Below are 20,792 nucleotides of genomic sequence, written 5' to 3'. Positions count from 1 at the left end.
TGCCGACTACTCCCAGCCACCTTCTTGTCTTTATTAGGTTTGTAAATCCTAAGCTTGAAAGCCAGAAGAGTTTGGAACCTCTAAGAATCCTAAGAACAAGATTTTTAAAAATTCCAGGCCTCCAGCTATGGAGATGAAATTCCATTCCCTGTCAAAACCAGAACTTCCAAGGTTTCCCAGCCCTATCTCCTTGGTAAGTGCCTGAAAAAATCAGTCATGTAGTTGTAGCAATGCTCATAATATGCAATATTTGCCCACTGTAACAACCAGAAACTTCAAACTCATTGCATTCCTCGAGGTCTATAGAAGCAGCATGGAGAACACCACAGCGCTATCTGAGCTCTGTTTAAGCTTTCTAGCTTGTCTACAGTGACAGAGATGCTCTCGGCATGGTCTGCTTTACCCAAACCAGCAGCTAAGCCAGTACTGGATCATGTAATAACATGAGCCACCAAAATGAACAACTAACCAGTCACTCACTGTGCCCTAAAAGGACATGGGCTTTGCTCTGTTTTTCTTCAATAGGAACCACACTCTTTTCTGTGGAGAGATACTTTTAATCCAAAGGGAAGTCCCTTTCTTTTCGTCAGCTTCCGGGCTTTTACCCCTCAGTTCTCAACAAGGAGTCAAGCAAGAGTCCTCTGAATCAGTGCCTATCAGGTTACAATAACCATCATTGTGCTCGTTATACAGTACTTAAGATTTCTTCCTTCCTACATTGTTTTTAGATTGAGTCGATCTAGATGAAGACTAAATTTAGTCTTTATGTTAAACTGCCATGAAATCACTGTTGCCAGTACATGAAAAAGTTAAAAACCAGTTCAACAAAGTATTGATAAATTAAGAGAATACTTCAATATCATATAATTGCTATATCAATTTAGGTAACAAGTTGCTGTATGTAAAAGAGTGAAGAACCCTAAAGAGTTAATATTTAATTTTCAATCTACTACTTAGATTAGAAAGATGAAATATACATAGAATTGAACAGCAAATGAAAGAAAAAAATATTCTTATAAAGCCATTAAAAATTCATCTCTGTTTGACTCTGTAATACACATAGCTTTTTATAAGGTTCTCTATTCTAAGAGAGGTAAATAATGGTAAATGATGCATAATGTAAGTATTCCAGTGAAGAGGCTAAAACAACTTGCCTCAGCACATTTTATTCATCATAAAACTTTTCTTGGAGACATTTAAAAGTATAGCACACAAGATTCTTAATTAGACTCAGGCAAACTGACAGACACAAGGACAAACACATACCCTTAATAATCGATTCAGCTGCATACAAATCCCTCTTGTAGGTCACCTAAAGGACAGACAAGTCTCATTAGATTTAACACAGCAGGAAGGAATGTAAAATCAATAAAACAACGCCCTGAAGGCAATTCTTTACATTTGAAATACTATAAACAAATGATGTTGTCAATTTCTTAATTCTGGTAAAATATCACTGGCAAGTCACGAGAACAGAAGTTGCGCAAATTTCCAGAGACTCGAGAAAAACCTTTTTTTTAAATACTTAGATCTGCTTAGAACTCAATTGAAACCTAAAATTATTTTTAACCCTTTGAAGAATCATAAAAATATGATATTGCATCCATTTTCTCACATCCATTCTACTGTATAATCTTATTGTGAAATAGACTCATTTTTATAGGACTGCTGATCACAAAAATGACAGCCAAGGAGAAGTCTTGCTATTTCTTTTACTCACATAGGCATAATTTTTCAGTAGTGCAAGACTATTACTGTTTATGAGAGTACAAGTAATCAGTGGGAGTCAGTGAGACTACAGTAGGCTTTATATGAGCTTTCAGAGGATTAAAAACCATCAAGATCTTCTTGAAGACATTAATCAGGTCAAGTTAGATGGACAATAAGATGCTGAATATTTACTTGGTACCTCCAATAAACATGTTTCACATATGTCTTTGTATCCTCATGGTGGCTGACAGTCTCAGTATTAGCTTTACAACTAAAGTAACGGAAAACTAAAGACAGCATCTACCCAAGACATCAACAGTCTTTTGCTAGCAATGTCTTTACAATGACATACAGTAACATGAACTGATATAACTCCTAAACATGTCTTTGTTTTTACTGTAACTTCCTTCTATGTTAAATATTACTAGATTTTCTGCATTTGCTTCTACAGAGTCTGAATAACTTTTTTATTTCTTTTTGAAATGGACTGAACAGGATTCCAAAAGCTTTAGTGCTGCAAAGTAAATCTTACGCAGAAACATACCATTGTAGGTATTGGCATTTTAGTCTCCAAGTAACTGAGTCTTTGATTTTAACATGAGGATTCTTGTAACTACTTTCATTTCCATCTCAAATTAAGCTGTGTACTGTAGTCAGAAACAGACATATAATATTACCTTTCTCATTACTCATAATTTCTCTAAGGAATTATATTCTTTTAAAATTAAAAATTCACTTACTTCCCTACACTTTGTCCTACAGGAGAAGCAGATAGAGAATAAATCTAGCCCGAGAAATCTTAGGTGTCTGAGTTTACATACTGTTAGGAAGAATCAATATCTCTTGAATTTAAATTTAAGGATAAAGAATTACTGAGTGACCAATTTTGTTGCAAGGTTTCTTTCTAATTACCTGCTTCTAGAGGGCTTTTCTACTGAACTTTCAGTATACCCCTAACAGGTTACTGTCTAAAGCCATTTCAAGAAACAAGATTATCCAAGCTCTGTCAAAAGTGCCTGTACTCTAAGGGTCACAATCTCTTTGAGATGCAAAAGTTCTTCTAAATAGTCTGATTATAAAAAGAAGTTACTTTATCAAGTAGGCCCAGTCTTCAAGAAAACAGCACATAAGAATAAAAACATTAAGAAAGAACCTTTAAAATCATCACTTCTGAAATTCTGAGCCAGACATCAGCAAACACTTCTTACAGTGGTTTGCTAGAGAAATACAGAATCTGAGACCGTATCACACTATCCATATATATTTCTTTCATAATCTTTGATCCTATAAACTAATTTCCCATACAAGCTGCTATAAGCTTTATGAGAATAGCAAAGTTGACAGAGACAAAAACCCTGCCAGCTACCACAGGTGACCACCATTTACCAGTCATGGAGGGAGGGACCCTATACACCTCTTTCAATATTGAATAAGATGCTAAGTCCAACTAAAGTTTCTCTTAAGGTATGGATATTCGTACTGTTTCTCGATTTTCTTGTATTGATTAAGGTGTTCTTGCAATTTAGATGAGACTTCTTCAAAAGGTAGGCAATCACAACAGAGACACCCCTTGGTTTAATTCCAACCACTGACTATTTTAGTATGAATTTGTTTTAAACAACTTTTAAGGCTAGTCAACAAAAAGTTTATTGTTCTCAGCAGCTAAACTGCTGTATCTCTGTTTTCACTGAAGTGGATTTGCATTCTAGGCTCACCTGAGCCGAAAGCAATACAGATCTAGCCACCTCAACTGGGAAGAATACTTTAACTGCCACTCTATACCAGAAAGATGGCACTGTCCTCTCTCGCAAGCCAGGTGAGGTGCAAAAATTACAGTGGAAAAAGAATAAGCAAGAAAAATGACACAGAGGAGTTCTCTCTCACTTTACAGAAGAAAGATCTTCTACCTCATCCATTTCTGTTTTTTTATATGACATTACTAAGCTAAATTTCTACCGACTTACCAAATTACCATTTAATCTTCTTTTTCATGCTCTTCTCTAAACCTTCTCTATTTATCAACAGTTGCACAGAGGTTGAGTCCAGATTTGACCATAGTATTCTAGATGTACTTGCAATGTTAGAACATCTGTTTTATAATGTCGTATTCTTGTTTCTATATCCGTGGCTGACATAAGGTATATTGCCCACAGTGGAAGCTTGCTGTACCCAGTGATTCCTACACCACTTTCAAAGTCACTGCTTTCCTAGAACAATTCTTTAAATATGGACTATACTTTTTTGTTTCTAAAAACACTTCTTCATACTTGGCTGCAATGAAAAGTATACCTTTTGTTTAAATTATTTGCCAAGCAATAGTTATCAATAGGTTACTTCTGATCAATTATATTTTTATTTACAAATCCTTATACCTTTGTGTTGTCTGCAAACTTTATCAGACAAATGTTAAATCGTTTAGAGACAGTAACAGTTTCTGTAGAACTGTACGTGGTAAGAATTATCTTTTGAAATATCTCAGTTATCCAATTTTTAATCTATTTAATGAGGACTAGTACAATTACAGTCATCCTGTTTTTAATTAACATGCCATGTAGCAATAAGTTAAACTTGTGCCAACTGTATATTGTATCAGCACTACCACCTTTATCAGCCAAGACTATAATCTTTTAAAACAGTCTTGAAGTCACTTTCACAAAACAAGTAAATCTGTGTTGGTTGTCATTAATTACATCAGTCTCTTAACTCTTTCTTTCGTTCTGCCTGTAGCAGTGCACCCTTTTGTTTTCTTGATCAATACCTAACTCACAGGCTTCTAATCACTCAGATTCTCTCTCTTCATGTGACAACATTAATTTTCATGTTGTCCTCTTGAGAATCTAGTGTTCCAAGATCTTATGGACATTATTGCTGCAATCTAGAATATTGCTAGGCCATATACTAAATCTCAACACAAATAACTCACTAACACGGAATATGAAACCATCATCTGCTTATTTGGCAAATGCAGAATAGTCTTGCTTTTTAAACATTTCCTTATTTTTCTGTAAGTAAACAATCTACTAGATCTATTTAGTAAAGCCTCAAAATCATCAGACAAGGGTTGGTTGGTTTGTTTTCCTGTGTGCCCTTCTCTCTCAGTTGTCAGACTGCAACTTTTCACTGCCTAGGAAGACGCTCTTTTAAAAGTTCCTCAGAGTTATTCCCATTTAATGCTTAAAAGTCTTCTTCAAACTGATTCAGCTTGATGAAAATTTCAGATTTACAAAACTGTATCTTAAATGCAAAACATAACTCTTTACCAAACAAATACAATCAAGCTATGATCACACATACAAGAAATGTACTGCATTTTAGTTCAATGAAGTATTTCCCTCTGTTCTACTAAGGTATCATACAGATCTCCTTTGCATGGGATATTTTTGTAGGATTAGAAAATAACGTGTTGTTTTTAGAAATCATAAGGATTTTTCGCACTATCACCATTAGGTCTTTAAATGTGTACCAAGCTCTGAAAAATGTTCTTAGAATGCAGCTTTCATCTGCATTATACACACAGATATAGAGTCCAACAGTTACATTATGTTACATGGTTTTATACTTTATTTCAGAGGATATTGCCCCAGAACATTTAAGGTCATTTTGTTCCAAAGGTGTCAAGCACAGAGAAAGTGAAAATGTGGTGTTGACAGTGTCATTCTGATTCCTTTTTTGCCATCCTGATCCTAAATACCTTATAAATAGTGATATAACAACTATTTATAATAGAACCTATAAATATTTATAACACTGAAGTAATTTGAATGTTCCTGCCTAGTTATTGTCACTACAAAGAATGATTTTAATTTTGTAATTTGTTACCAGAAAGTAAACAAACTATCTCTTGCTTTAGTTCCAACAGTGAGTGACTTTGAAATGTCACTTTTTCTAATGCACTGTAAGTAGACAGTGCTCAGGTAGAATAATTAGAGATAATTCGAGAAAACAATATACTTGCACACATAAGTAACTTTTCCCCACAGCTCTGAGTCTTTTAATGTTATGTAGGTTGTGCACCTAATAAATAAACTTACAGATATCAGATCTGCTCTTTGAAGATTCAAGGTCTACACAGGGTGAAACTGGTTTGTAACACTGGGACTTTAGAAACTGTTCTCCACCTGTTAATTGACCACAGTTTTTCTGTTACACGTCCTCTGAAACCTTGACTGAACAATGATCATTTATTTCAGTTCTCATTTATCTGCATGGAGTATCTTTTTGCCTCTTGTTGAAAAAATAAGACTGGGGCCATTGGGAGCACATCAGCTCTTGGCATATGAAATATAATTTATCTCAGCATTGAAAAGCCTTACAAAAAAAAGCAACAACATATTGCAAATTACATTATTATGACAGCTAAGGAAAGATAACTCTGCTTCTGAAAGGTGTTTAGTAGCTAACAGCAATAGCTCCTAACCGTTTTGTAGGCAAGCATCATTTGAGAAAATTTGCTTTCTTCTGCACTTCAAACTGCACACAGTGAGCATGAGTGTTCTCTTCTTTAACGGTACTGCCCCAAGTCACCTGCCAAGCACCCCAGTACAGCATGACCAGGATCAGGGTGCTATTCAGGCAGGAAGGAGCTATCTTCCTCTGTAGCCTCTAATCTGATACGAGTATTTGCTGCAGAAACAATTTACCATTTCACAGACCTTGTCCTTTTTATGCCTTTGAATGTCTTCACAAGCCACAGAAGACACCAATGACTTTTAGCTACAAAATAAGACAGGGAAGAGGATGCAAGAAGGTATAGGTACTCTAATGACATGGCATCAGCATCTTTATATATGCTATATGTAGCATACTCCCTGCTCTGCACTGCCTGCAGCACAGTATCTGCACATAAATGGGTGCTGTTGCTACCATCACGCACTGCGCAATATTGTCAACACTAAGACTGTGGTGGGCTAACCTTGACTGGATGCCAGGTGCCCACCAAGGCGCACTATCACTCCCCCTCCTCAGCTGGACAGAGGAGAGAAAATAAAATGAAAGGCTCATGAGTCGAGGTAAGGACAGGGAGATCACTCAGCAACTACCACCATGTGCAAAACAGACTCAACTTGGGCAAATTAGTTGAATTCATTACCAATCAAAATCAGAGTATGGTAATGAGAAATAAAACCAAATCTTAAAAACACCTTCCCCCCATCCCTCCCTTCTTCCTGGGCTCAACTTCCCAAATTCCCCACTTCGTCCCTCCAAGCGGTGCAGGGAGATGGACAGTGGGGGTTGGGGTCCATGCATCACACGTTGTCTCTGCTGCTCCTTCCTTCTCACACTCTTGTCCTCCCTCAGCGTAGGGTCCCTGTCACAGAAGGCAGTCCTCCACGAACTTCTCCAATGTGGGTCCTTCCCACGGGGTGCAGTCCTTCAGGAACAGACTGCTCCAGCGTGGGTCCCACACAGGGTCACAAGGTCACATCAGGAGCCTGCTCCAGCGCGGGCTTCCTATGGGGTCACAGCCTCCTTCAGGCATCCACCTGCTCCAGCGTGAGGTCATCCACGGTCTGCATGTGGATATCTGCTCCACCATGGACCTACAGGGGGACAGCCTGCCTCACCATGGTCTTCTCCACAGGCTGCAGCAGAATCTCTGCTCTGGCACCTGGAGCACCTCCTCTCCCTCCTTCTCCAGTGACCTCAGTGTCTGCAGAGTTGTTCCCCTCACATCGTCTCATTCCTCTATTGCTGTGCAGGTGGTTTTTTTTCCCTTCTTAAATGTGTTATCCCAGAAGTGCTACCACCATCGCTGACAGGCTCAGCCATGGCCAGCGGTGGGTCCGTCTTGGAGCTGGCTGGCATTGGGTCTATCAGATACAGAGGAATCTTCTGGCAGCTTCTCACAGAAGCTCCCCCTGTAGCCCACCCCCCCCCCCCCACTACCAGAACCTTCCCATGCAAACCCAATATAGACTCTTTCACAGAATCACAGAATGGTAGGGGTCAGAAGGGAACTCTGAGGGTCATCTAGTCCAACCCCCCTGCCGAAGCAAGTTCACCTACAGCAGGCTGCACAGGACCTTGTCGAGGTGGGTCTTGAATATCTCCAGAGAAGGAGACTCCACAACCTCCCTGGGCAGCCTGTTCCAGTGCTCCGTCACCCTCAGAGGGAAGAAGTTCTTCCTCATGTTCAGCTGGAGCTTCCTATGCTTCAATTTGTGCCCGTTACCCCTTGTCCTGTTGCTGGGCACCACTGAAAAGAGTCTGGCCCCATCCTCCTGACACCCACCCTTCAGATATTTATAGGCATTTCTAAGGTCCCCTCTCAGCCTTCTCCAGGCTAAATGAGCCCAGCTTCCTCAGCCTTTCCTCGTAGGAGAGATGCTCCAGTCCCCTCACCATCCTCGTAGCCCTTCACTGCACTCTCTCCAGTAGCTCCTCATCTTTCTTGAACCAGGGAGCCCAGAACTGGACACAGTACTCCAGATGGGGCCTCACCAGGGCAGTGTAGAGGGGAAGGAGAACCTCCCTCAACCTGCTGGCCACACTCCTCTTAATGCACCCCAGGATCCCATTGGCCTTCTTGGCAACCAGGGCACACTGTCAGCTCATGGTTAACCTGTCATCCACCAGCACACCCGGGTCCCTCTCCACAGAGCTTCTCTGCAGCAGGTCAGCCCTGAGCCTGTACCAGTGCATGGGGTTATTCCTTCCCAGGTGCAGGACCCTGCACTTGCCCTTGTTGAACTTCATCAGGTTCCTCTCTGCCCAACTCTCCAGCCTGTCCAGGTCTCACTGAATGGCAGCACATTCAGTTCACCTGGTCCACAGTATTTTCAGCTTTTCTACCTGAATCTCCTTCTACATATTCTCCAGTATGCCACCAGCTAAAAAAGTTCTCTGTCCAATATCCAAGCACCTATAAGGAATTCACTGTCCACATATCATCATCTTCTATGTCTTTACATGACTCTTAAAGTCCAGTGCTACTGCAATGAGTCCCACACGCTAGAGAGTTAACAGCATCAGGATTAATTTCACCAACAACGCTGGAGTGGCACTAGCACTTCAACAACTCTCTTTTAAAAACAGAGATGCGCACAAGCTCAAGTCTGAAGTGTAACTGGAGGCTGATTACTAGTGCTGTTCCTTAGAGGCTGATACTGGGGGCAATACTATCTAATCTTTATTAATAATCTGGGAACGGGGAAACACCCTCAGCAGACTAGTTGATGACAACAAATGGGGAAGCATTCAATACGCTCAAGGGTACAACACTCATTTAGAGGGATCCTGAAGGCCTGGAGAAAGGGGCCAACAGATTCCTCGCAAAATATAACAAGCACAAATACAGTATCTTGCATCTGGGACAGAACAACCCTGTGCAGCACGCCATACTGGTGCCAAAATACAGAAAACAGCTTTGCAGAGAAGGATCTTCTGGACAAGCTGAGCATGAGTCAGCAGTGCATAGAAGTGCAGAAAAGGAGTCCAACTGACTGGGCTGTATTATTAAGAAAGTAGACTTCATTACAGAGAATACAGGGATTATTCCACTGTATTTGGCACTATTGAGAACACACTGGATTACTGTTTCTAGTTTTGCCCCCCCCGCCCCGCCCCCATATAACACAATGAGGAACAGGAGGAAGCCCAGCAGGGGGCTGCTAAGATGCTGTGAGAGAACTTGGCTTGTTCAGCCCAAAGAAATCTCTGTGAAATCTCCATTTCTGGAGATATTCAAAACTCAGACTGGACAGCCTAGTCTAACTAACCTGCACAGCCTAGTCTAACCCATCTGGCTCCACTTTCAGCAAGGCGTTGGACCAGATGACCTCTTGGTATTTCCTTCAGTCTTAATTACTCTGTCATTCTAGGTCAAAAGACTACATTTCATCTGCTGGGCATCAGCATTATCTACAGACAGAAAAGAACTAAATAAACATTATAAAGAACTAAACAAATATTACGGGCATATTTTATTACCTTTATTGTAAATATCATGCTTTGCAATGAGAACAACAAAACCACCCAAAAAGTGACGTAATGCAAATATGCATGAGATAATCTGTCCCTTAGAAGACTGAATAGGAAAACAGGCAATATAGTGTTTCAGAAAGACTATGTCCCCAGAAAGATATTGAAAGAAGCTGTATGCAAACAACATGTAAGTAAATTTTGCTGCTAAATTGCAGAGGAAATCTGCACTACAGATTCAGGAAATTACCTTTCTGTGTAAGATTTACTGTCATGTTATTAGAAATCATGTCCCATTGGAGGAAATTTACTGTCAAAGACAGATGGAGAGATTCGAGCTGCTTCCAGATCATTCAAGTGTGGTAATAAATAAAATAAATAAAATAAATAAAAAAGGAAACACTTAAAAATTGCATGACACAACAGCTGCTGAGAAAGAAGAATGTCCCACCATCCAAAACAATGAAATGGGATACTTTCAAGCAGCAGGGGCGTATCCTTTGGCACTTGTACACACACCTGCTTTGTCAGTTGTCAGGAATTTACAGACTATTGGATATGGTGAATGATGCTTAAAAAACTTTAAAAGACTGTTTGAAGAGGTTAAAAATTACAGGGTTACTGAATGTAATGAACTGCTCTAAAAATCAAACTGTTGTTAGCCAGGTATTTGGCATCAGAGAAAAAGTGATGTCATCACAGGAAAAGTGGAGGAAAATAGACAAAACATACAGAAATAGCAGGAGAAAGCTCATCTCATAAAAGAATGTTCTTCGTTGTAGAGATTATGGATTTATAGTTTCACAGATTCTCAGGTTATTCAAGTATCTAGTTGGTTTTCCTACTTCCACATAAATACTGTCTTCGCTGATTATCTCAGGTAACATCTGCCCAAGTCTGTCTACAACAATGAGCTCTAAAAAAAGCTCATGATAATCCCAAAACAATTCTGAAATTTGGAAGAAAAAAGTGTGACTATGACAATTGAAAACACATCTGAATTTGTATGGCAATATGTGAAATTTATTAATTTTAGAAGCTAAATAAAAAATAGGTATTATTATTGCCTTTACCTTCCAGAGGTCAGCTGTTCCTTCAACTAGTTTGGCATTTGTCTTACAGTATTTCAGAGCCAGATGCAAACATTCGGTTCCATAATCCAGGTCATAGTCTGTACACTGTAGTAATTAAAAAATAATAAATATTCTTAATTAGTCTTAAAGAAATCATACTTTTAAGCAGTAACAGATCTTCTTTCATTAGTTAAGCCTTACATCTCAACAGTCCGGTCCAGAATAATATCTGCTGTAGTAGGTAGGTAGGTTCAGGACAGATCAGAAATAAAACCCTTCCAAGAAGCTTATGCCAAATCCTAGCTATCTAGCAAAGTGTTACAGAAGTAAATAAACACTTCATAACCACAAATTAATTCAATTAGGCTGCAAGTATCTTGCTACACCTTTATGTTGCTTACTAAATCAATGAGAAGTGATCTGTATAAAAAAAAATTCTTGATGGAGTTGAGGCCTCACCAAAAGAAATCATCAACCTTCTAGTGACAAACTTTTAGAGTATGGGAACAAGTTAATAAATTGAAGCAGCATGATTCTTCAAACGCCTTGTCTGTTTTGGTTTTTGCAGCAACAAAAAAGGACGGTAGGAACCAAGAACCTCTGTATTCCTTACATATATCCCTCTATATTTTTCACCAGATATCCGCACATAAAATAGCAAAGTTTCATGCTACTCCATGAGCCTTCCAGATTTAAGAAAAGAAAAAAAAAATCAACAAAAATCCAAAAAAGTTGGTTTGTCCACTTTTTAGTCATCTAGAAGAGGCATTCTTCTCTCAACACACCCTTCCCAAGCAGTTCGGCTTCCTATAGTTAGTGACTGTAAGAATCCTATTAACGGAAAACCGAGTAGTGACCAGAACCTCTCAAGCCAAAACACAGGTAGGTACAAAAGCAGAAACTGGGAGCTATTTAGTGTGCAGGGGGTTCTTTTTGGTGCAAGTCTTTCCTGCATCCCTACTTGGAATTATGCAAAATGCACTTGACTCTGCTGCTGGAGAGCTCAAAGTCATTTCCCTTCCGCTGGAATCAAGGTGAAAGTCATATGAAAGGGCACCTGCTAATGCACATCATCTGCAGTGTGAGCACAAGGTGCCTTTGCAGCCAGGACTTGGCACGCATTGTGTCGATACAACTGGCAACTGGGATGAATATCACTGCTGGTAAAGTTCCAGTTTACACATATAATTCTGAAACATTAACGGATCACCAAAGATCAAACCTCAGTATTTCTTTCTGCCACACCAGTAGTTATATTCCTAATGATACTCCAGAGAAGTCCACACAAACTAGCATAATGAAAATGAGAATACAAACTAGGTGAGAATAAACAATGATATTGGTATGAAGATGAAATACCTGATGCAACTAAGAGCTAGTTATTGATCAGATTGACTTCATAAAACAGGTCCTGAGTAACCACAAGACAATATTCATTTTTTCTGGTATTGAAAAAGGACACAGGAGTTGTTTTGAGCATGCAGCTGAACAGGGAATTTCAGACCTCATATACAACTTCAGCTTTTCAAAAAGTCATATTTTAGTTACAATATCAAGGAGAAATAAAAAATGTTAATATTCTAGGTGAAAACAGTAGTAGTCAAAATACTGTGTTAGGACTCATTATTTACACTTTAAAAAATTAACTTGTAAGTTGTAAAAATACTTGGAAAAAGAGTTCTATGCACAAGACAAAGACAAAAAAATCTTGTCCCAATGTAGAAAACTACAGATTATTTAGGTTATTCTAAGAAAATGTAAAGAAGTGATTGTTCACGTTCTCCCAGTAAAGAGATTTCTTATCAAGTTCTAAAATTAAGCAACCAGCAGAGAATTTAATCAGGCTTAGAAGCATAAGTGAGCCAAATTCAGGCCAAGTTAAAATGCATATTTTATTTTAAATTTTTTTTTAACAGATAAGATCATTCACTCTTGGAACAATTTCTTTAAGAGAATCACCTCTTCAAATTATGCAAGATCATAAACCGTCCTTTTCCTTGCCTTTTGATACACTAAACTGTCAGTAGCTAAGAGATTAAAAGGTCTAGCATCGCTACCTTGTTTTCTTCTTTGCTCTCCCAAAACCAGGCAGGAGAAGACAATTTAGATGTGTGGTCTCCCATATGCTGAATACAGCGATTCTCACTCAGTATTCAGCATTTTTTGAGCCTGTGCCAAACGGGTAATTCTTGTGGATACAGTACACTTTATCAGGCTAAATCCAGTAACAACAATACTCTCATAATCCAGCCTAATTTCCAGCTTGATTAATTGGAGCATGTCTCCCTAACATACACCCTCGAAACTATACACGAAGACAAAATGCCTTGTCACTGCGACAAAGATGATAAATTTCACCCAGGGTGTGGCAGCTTTGCACTACTGCACCAAACAGTTCCAAGAGCTAATATGTGAATTCGCAAAGTGCTTTGAGATCCTACAGGACGAAGAGTGCCATAAAATGGAAGTAATTATCCCATTAGCAAAAAAACTTTTTATTTTTTTCTTATGCAAGGCATTAGAATTTCTCCAAACATTCTTGCGGCAGAAATTAATCAGGGCAAGGTGTGGATCATACAATATCCTGGCTCTACCATTGCGCCAAAGAACTAATCAAGTACAGAGCTATGTAAACTAGCATAGTTTTCTCAACAGACCACCAGTCTGAATAAATGAAAGCATCACTGACAAAATCCATTTAATATATTTCTGCTGAAAAGAATTCTGTAGAATTGGGTAGGTTTTAAGGACAGGGAAAGGGAAAAAAATATTTCTTCCTCTAAATCTCAGGACAAAGCTGCTAAGGTAAGAAGCAATTGTTAAATCTCTTTGGAAAACATCTCAGAACTACAATCTGAAGACTGTACAAATCAGGATATTCATTTAGGTGATGGTGACAACCCTGTATTTAAGCAAAAGTCTGTGTGCATGGAAAAAGGCAGATCAAAATCCTCTGCAAAACCGCATTATTAAAAAATTAGCTCCATTGCAATTTTGCATCAAGGCCAAAAAATTACCAATTTTCAGCAAGAATGAAATGGAACAGAACTGAGGTTCTATTGAAGTTCCAAACAAATAATTCTTTAAATGGGACTAAAACCAGAGATAAAATCCAAGCAAAAATGGACCACAACAATGACAGGGTGCTTTTAATAAAGTAAAAACTTCTCATATAAGAAGAAATGAGATACTAGGTTTTCTTTCAACATTTAGAAGCTACACAGATCTCCTTATCAAACAATCAGGTCTAAAATCCTAATGACCCATGGACAAAACAGCAGAAAGGCTTCCATTGTTAGGTTATTTCATACATTTGGACTGAACATTCAAAAACTCACAGATATTCCCCATCTTAATACTGTTATACAGCCAGTTAAAATCTACATTATTATACCGTCAAAGGAACTGGAGTAGGAATTTCAACAAACTGAAATCACAGAATCATAGGTTGAAAAAGACCTCTAAGATCATCAAGTCCAGGCATCAACCCAACACCACAATACCTACTAAACCATGTCCTAAAGTGCCATGTCTATATGTTTTTTAAACACCTCCAGCGATGGGGACTCCACCACTTCCCTGGGCAGCCTGTTCCAATGCCCGACCACTCTTTCAGTAAAGAAATTTTTCCTAATATCTAATCTGAACCTCCCCTGACGCACCTTGAGGCCATTGCCTCTCGTCCTATCACTAGTTACCTGGGAGAAGAGACCAACACCTGCCTCACTACAACCTCCTGTCAGGTAGTTGTAGAGAGCGATAAGGTCCCCCCTCAAGCTCCCCTTCTCCAGACTAAACAGCCCCAGCTCCCTCGGCCACTCCTTGTAAGACTTGTTCTCTAGACCCCTCACCAGCCTCGTTGCCCTTCTCTGGACACGCTCCAGCACCTCAATGTCTTTCTTGTAGTGAGGGGCCCAAAACTGAACACAGTACTCCAGGTGTGGCCTCACCAGTGCCGAGTACAGGGAGATGATCACCTCTCTATTCCTGCTGGCCACACTATTCTGGATACAAGCCAAGATGCCGTTGGCCTTCTTGGACACCCAGGCACACTGCTGGCTCATGTTCAGCTGGCTGTCGACCAACACCCCAAGATCCTTTTCCACCGGGCAGCTTTCCAGCCACTCTTCCCAAGCCTGTAGCATTGCATGGGGTTGTTGTGACACAAGTGCAGGACCCAGCACTTGGCCTTGCTGAAACTTGTAACAGTTGTCCTCGGCCCATCAATCCAGTCTGTCCAGATCCCTCTGCGGAACCTTATCACCCTCAAGCAGACTGACACTCCCACCCAACTTCGTTCCATCTGCAACCTTGCTGAGGGAGCACTCAATCCCCTCACCCAGACCATTGATAAAGATGTTAAACAAGACCAGACCCAAAACTGAGCCCTGGGGGACACCACTTGTGACCAGCTGCCAGCTGAATTTAACTCCATTCACCACCACTCTCTGCGCTTGGCCATTCAGCCAGTTCTTTATCCAGCAGAGAGTACATCTATCCAAACCATGGGCAGCTAGTTTCTCCAGGAGGATGCTGTGGGGAACAGTGTCAAAGGTCTTACTAAAGTCCAGGTAGATGACATCCACAGCCTTTCCCTCATCCACTAGGTGGGTCACCTGGTCACAGAAGGAGATCAGGTTGGTCAAGCAGGACCTGCCTTCATGAACCCATGCTGGCTGGGCCTGATCCCCTGGTTGTCCTTCACATGCCCGGTGAGCGTACTCAGGATGAATCGCTCCGTAATGTTGCGTGGCACCGAGATCAGGCTGACAGGCCTGTAGTTCCCAGGATCCTTCTTCCGGCCTTTCTTGTAGATGGGTGTTACACTGGCGATCCTCCAGTCATCTGGACTTCCCCTGTTAGCCAGGACTGCTGATAGATGATGGAGAGTGGCTTTGCCAGCTTCTCCGTCAGTTCCCTCAGCACTCTTGGATGGATCCCATCTGGCCCCATAGACTTGTAACTGTCCAGCAGGACAGTGGCATAGCAGGTTGTTAACTGCTTCCTCCTGGATTATGGGAGGTTTAGTCCGCTCTCCTTCCCTATCTTCCAGCACTGGGGGCTGACTACCCTGGGTATAACCAGTTTGACTATTAAAGACTGAGGCGAAGAAGGCATTAAGTACCTCAGCCCTTTCCTCATCCCTGTTGGCAATATTCCTCCCTGCATCCGATAAGCGATGGAGACCCTCATTGGCCCTCTTTTTGTTGTTGATTTATTTGTAAAAACATTTTTTGTTGTCCCTTACAACAGTGGCCAGCCTAAGTGCTAGCTGGGTTTTTGCCTTTCTAATTTCCTCTCTGCACAACCTAACGAGACCCCTGTACTCCTCTTGAGTCACCTGCCCTTTCTTCCATAGGTGGCAGATCCTCCTTTTTTTTCATGAGTCCCAGAAACAGCTCCCTGTTCAGCCAGGCCAGTCGTCTTCCCCGCTGGTTCGTCTTGTGGCACATGGGGACAGTCTGCTCCTGTGCCTTTAAGACTCCCTCCTTGAAGAATGTCCAGCCTGCCTGGACCTCTTTGCCCTTCAGTACTCTCTCCCAGGGGACCCAGCGTCCTGAACAGGCCGAAGACTGCCCTCTGAAAGTCTATGGTGGTGGTTTTGCTTGGCCCCCCTCTTTACTTCACCACAGACTGAGAACTCTTTATCATTTCATGGTCGCTAAGCCCAAGACGGCCCCCGACCACCACATCTCCCACCTGTCCTTCCCTGTTAGTAAACAGCAGGTCTAGCAAGGCCACCTCCTCTGGCAGGCTCACTTACCAACTGCGTCAGGAAGTTATCTTCCACATACTCCAGGAACCTCCTAGATTGTTTCCTCTCTGCTGTGTTGTATTTCCAGCAGATGTCTGGTAAGTTAAAGTCCCCCATGAGAACAAGGGCTAGCGATTGTGAGAATTCTGCCAGTCTCTTGTGGAAAACTTCATCTACCTCTTCATCCTGGTTGGGTGGTCTATAACAGACTCCCAGCAGGATGTCTGCCTTGTTGGCTTTCCCCCTCATCTTTACCCATAAGCATTCGACCTTGTCATCACAATCGTCGAGCTCTATACAATCGAAGCAGTCCCTAACATTCAGAGCCACTCCACTGCCTCTCTTTCCTCGTCTGTCCCTTCTGAAGAGCTTACAGCCATCCATCGCAGCACTCCAGTCATAAGTCATCCCACCATGTTTCTGTGACAGCAACCAAGCCATAGCTGTCCTGCTGTACAATGGCTTCCAGCTCCTTCTGTTTATTGCCCATGCTGCATGCACTGGTGTAGATGCACTTGAGCTGGGCTATCAGTCTCATCCCCAACCCCAGCATGCCACACCTGTGCTCATCTCTAGTGAGCTGGGCGATGTCCCCTTCCCCCTTTGAATCTAGTTTAAAAGTCCTCTTGATGAGCCCTGCCAGCCCATGGGCTGGACTCCATCTGTCGATGCTATTATACGCTGAATAATCCATGCTACGTTACTATTCAGCCAAGTAGGTTGACTTGGACCATCAAGGTAGGTAGCTACAGTAAAACTGCAATTACCTAATACATTTCACAAGCAGATGGAAGTACGCTGCCTTTAGGACTCCATATAATGAAGAGCATTAGCTTGTAGTACTGTCCTCATAAAAATCAAACAAGTAGTAGTTACTATTATTTTAGCTAGCTCTTGTCTAATTAATGAATCACTTCTTGATTCAGTATTTCAGAAAACAGTCAGTGAGAAGGAAAAAAACCTAGACACAAACTGCAATGCAGAATTAGGAAAAACACAACAATGATGCTTCATGGCATATTTTTAGAATAACTGAACATAAAACTACAAAATACAAAAAGCAAAGTGGGTGACCAAAGCTGGCCATGTTGGAAAAGAAAGTGGATCTCCATACAGACACACACAGAGCATACAGAGACCATAAAATACATTTGAAGAAGAAGAATGCGGTACACTGATCATCCTTACAACATAATACACTTAATAAAACGTTTGATGCTTTTTCTAAAAGATGAAGGCCAAGAAGCAACCCATCACAGCTTATAAAATCTATACATCTTACCTACTTTTTGTCATGTTAAAAACAGTGGTGATCTCTTTTTCAGTGTTTTTACACTACAAAAACAAACTGATCCACATCATCAATTCATGATTGAATAGCATCAGACAAAGTAATTTTTTCCTCCAAGAGAAATTTACAGGAGGCAAGTATGAAGCTGTTCAGCCTTGCCACAAGTTAGATGCCTTGGCATACACAAAGTTTCATACTTGGTGAAAGTTAAAAGAACAAAAAAAATTGAAGTGCCTTGAAGATTCAGATATCTTTAGTCTTACGAGGGAGGTGAGTGCTGTTTTTTTCAGGATTCCAGTATTAAACACCAAAATTCTACCTCACTTACATTTTGACCCTTCAGTCCTTTTTCTGAATCTGACCCTTGCTCCAAAGTTGCCAAGTTTTTAGCCAACAATTTGTCTGCTACTGTTCACTGAATCGCCTGTTGCTCCTGGCAATGTTAATTTGACAGACATTGACTTCCTTAACAAAGAATGAACCCACAGAAAAGTCCCCAAATCAGTCTAGACATTTTGCCTCGAAGGACTTGCCTGATCTATGCCAAAATATTACTAAACTGCTACAGCTGACTCCACTTCCCTGCTACAGAGGATACTACAATGCTTCACACATGTTTGAAGAAGAATCCCAGCAACGTTGTGCCCTTTCAAAAAGCACTTTAGAAGTTTACAAAATCCACATGGAATACGCTCCCTATTATTTACATACAGAAAAGACAATACTTTGAGCAAATAATTCTACAATGGGCCTAATAACAGCCAACTTTCTTACTCTGGCAGAATCTTCCCTGAACATTCTGAGGTTTGTCAGACGAGAACAATTTTGGGATTTCCTTTTCTTCTACTGAGGACTAGGTTGGACAGTTTGCAGAATCTCTCTTCCCCTCATCTCAGCCCCAACTGAGGACATCTTGTAATGATTTTTGGGGGGGAGTGGAAGAACATCTGCCTCCCAGAATTTAGCATCAAAGTATTTGCATGATTCCCTCTGACACACTATTATTTTGTATCTTGTCATTACTATGCCTATATATAGCAGTTCTCTCCTACAAAGGCAAATGCTGTAACATCCCATAAGTAAATACAATTGCTTATTATCCAAAAAGTGGGTAATGTCAGTTATGAACAGATGTATTAATTCAGTGTAGTCCCAAAGAGTACTAACCTCTACACAGTTTCTACTCGGATTAGATAGAATCCCTAAAGTCAGTCTGTTCTGTGTGGATATCTGTAAGGAGGTTATAGACATGCATCAGAGAAACATCTCTAAACATGTTGAAGCTCATCCTCCTTCAATGAATATTCCTGTTTCCTGTTCCTTTTTTTAATTGTTATTTCAGCTTCATTGTTCTGATTAGGTAAAGATAAACTCCCACAATCTACAAAAGGTCTACTATTAACAGATGATTAAACTAACTACATATGCAACACAAACACCCCCCAAAATGGTGTCACTTTTGTGGTAAAGTGGAGACGATCAAGAAGATCAGAAGATCTCAAAGTTAAGTGTAAAACAATGTATAAAACAGTACCAGGAAAAAAAATTCTCTCTCAAAATTATTTTTTTTAAATTAAGATTGTTAAAAACCTATCACTCTAAATAGTGATCAGACTGTGCCAAGCCATCCACATGTGAAGGATTCCTGCAGAATAGCCTTCTAACATGTCCCACCCTTTCTTCAGCTCTGTGTAGCTCTTCCCTCTTACAAGGTCCTCAGCTTCACCAGAACGGTCACGTTGCTGAGCAGCTCTATTGTATCCCCAGCATTCAAGCTGACAAATCCCTAACCATCATATCATCTTCCCTAGGCTTTTTGTTTACATCTCTGACATAGAAGCTAGTCAGGATCTTCTACATACTACTCTTCTGCTTCCATTTTCAGTTGTTTCTCTGCTAGATCAGGAAAGGCAAAGCTTTTTAATTGTTCCTGCTACCTTCCTTACTTTTGCATCATTTCAAATACATGATGCTTTGTTAAGTTTGGGTATTTCAGCCTTTGTATATTGTGGTTGTGTCACTTTATAAACTAACGTCACATGACACAACGAGACGCTTTGTGTTACAGACAAAAGATCTGAGATCTCTGTGCAATTCACAATATGTCAGAAACGGGTATTACAGAAATCAGCCTCAGCCTACACTGATTAAAGAAAAAAGGTAGTCTACCTGGCTTCCTGATATTCTAATTCCTTATTCCTTAAAAAATACTGCTCCAGGGAACACTTGACTTCTAGTAAGTGAAGTCTTCCCCCCCACCTCCTCCCAGGCTTACAGGATCATACTTTGCATTTGCCCCTATTTAATTTAAAAAGCTGAATAGAAACATGAAACTACCTTAAGCAAAAATGAACAAGTATGGTCTAAGGAATTTATTCTTTATTTGCTATATTTGGAAAGGGTGGATTTTCAATTAACACTTAAATTTTTCTCATTTCCCTTAGGGCTGATAAGAATAGAAAAGAAGCCTGCATTTCCAAAGATCAGGAATTTAATTCTTAATAACCTAAGAAAAAAAAAAAAAAAAAATCTAACTGGCTGGTTTTGTTCCAGGTAGGTTAGAATTGAAGTAAATCATGGGCTCTGCAATTTTACAACTTATCCTCAGGTTTCACTAGTTATTCGAGATTTGCATTTTTTATTTTAAAAAGTTTAACTTGTCCACTACTAATATATACTGAAGGTTAGTGGTATGGTTCATTACATTGTGCAGGAAACAAGAAGTCACAAATCAGGACACACCAGAACTAAGAGCACTAATGTACATCACATTTATCCCCTTAACACATTTATATGGCCTTTTACCTAACACCCCAAGGAAAACCCCTGGCTAAGGTAAAGCCTCCTGCCTGCAAGATAGTAGTCCTACTGCAAAGTGGAGGCATCACAATACTTCACTGAAATAGAAGTAAACAGTTGTTTTCCCATGCTTCATATAACCAACAGAACACACAGACTTGCATCAGAAAGCGTTAAGCAGTGTTACACACAGGGGTAGGTGCCTGTATCTGCCAAAATCCCATTATGGCTACTCATTTATTGT

General features: G+C 40.3%; 1 protein-coding gene across 3 annotated transcripts in view; it reads right to left on the bottom strand.

The window, feature by feature from the left end:
- The window catches only part of CRPPA (CDP-L-ribitol pyrophosphorylase A), a 123,389-nt gene that overhangs the window by 73,765 nt on the left and 28,832 nt on the right, over nucleotides 1-20,792 (bottom strand). For all 3 annotated transcript variants that reach the window (XR_012763756.1, XM_075419227.1, XM_075419228.1), the window contains exons 4-5: nucleotides 10,704-10,808; nucleotides 1,267-1,312 (exon numbers count right to left, since the gene is read on the bottom strand). Coding sequence is in view for 2 of the 3 variants with exons in the window: in XM_075419227.1 (XP_075275342.1) it covers nucleotides 1,267-1,312; nucleotides 10,704-10,808 (151 nt within the window). In the remaining variant the exon portion in view is untranslated. The remainder of the gene's footprint in view (nucleotides 1-1,266; nucleotides 1,313-10,703; nucleotides 10,809-20,792) is intronic.

This window comes from Opisthocomus hoazin, chromosome 4, assembly GCF_030867145.1.
Source record: "Opisthocomus hoazin isolate bOpiHoa1 chromosome 4, bOpiHoa1.hap1, whole genome shotgun sequence".
Classification (NCBI taxonomy): domain Eukaryota; kingdom Metazoa; phylum Chordata; class Aves; order Opisthocomiformes; family Opisthocomidae; genus Opisthocomus; species Opisthocomus hoazin.
This window is presented reverse-complemented; position numbering and strand designations above follow the sequence as displayed.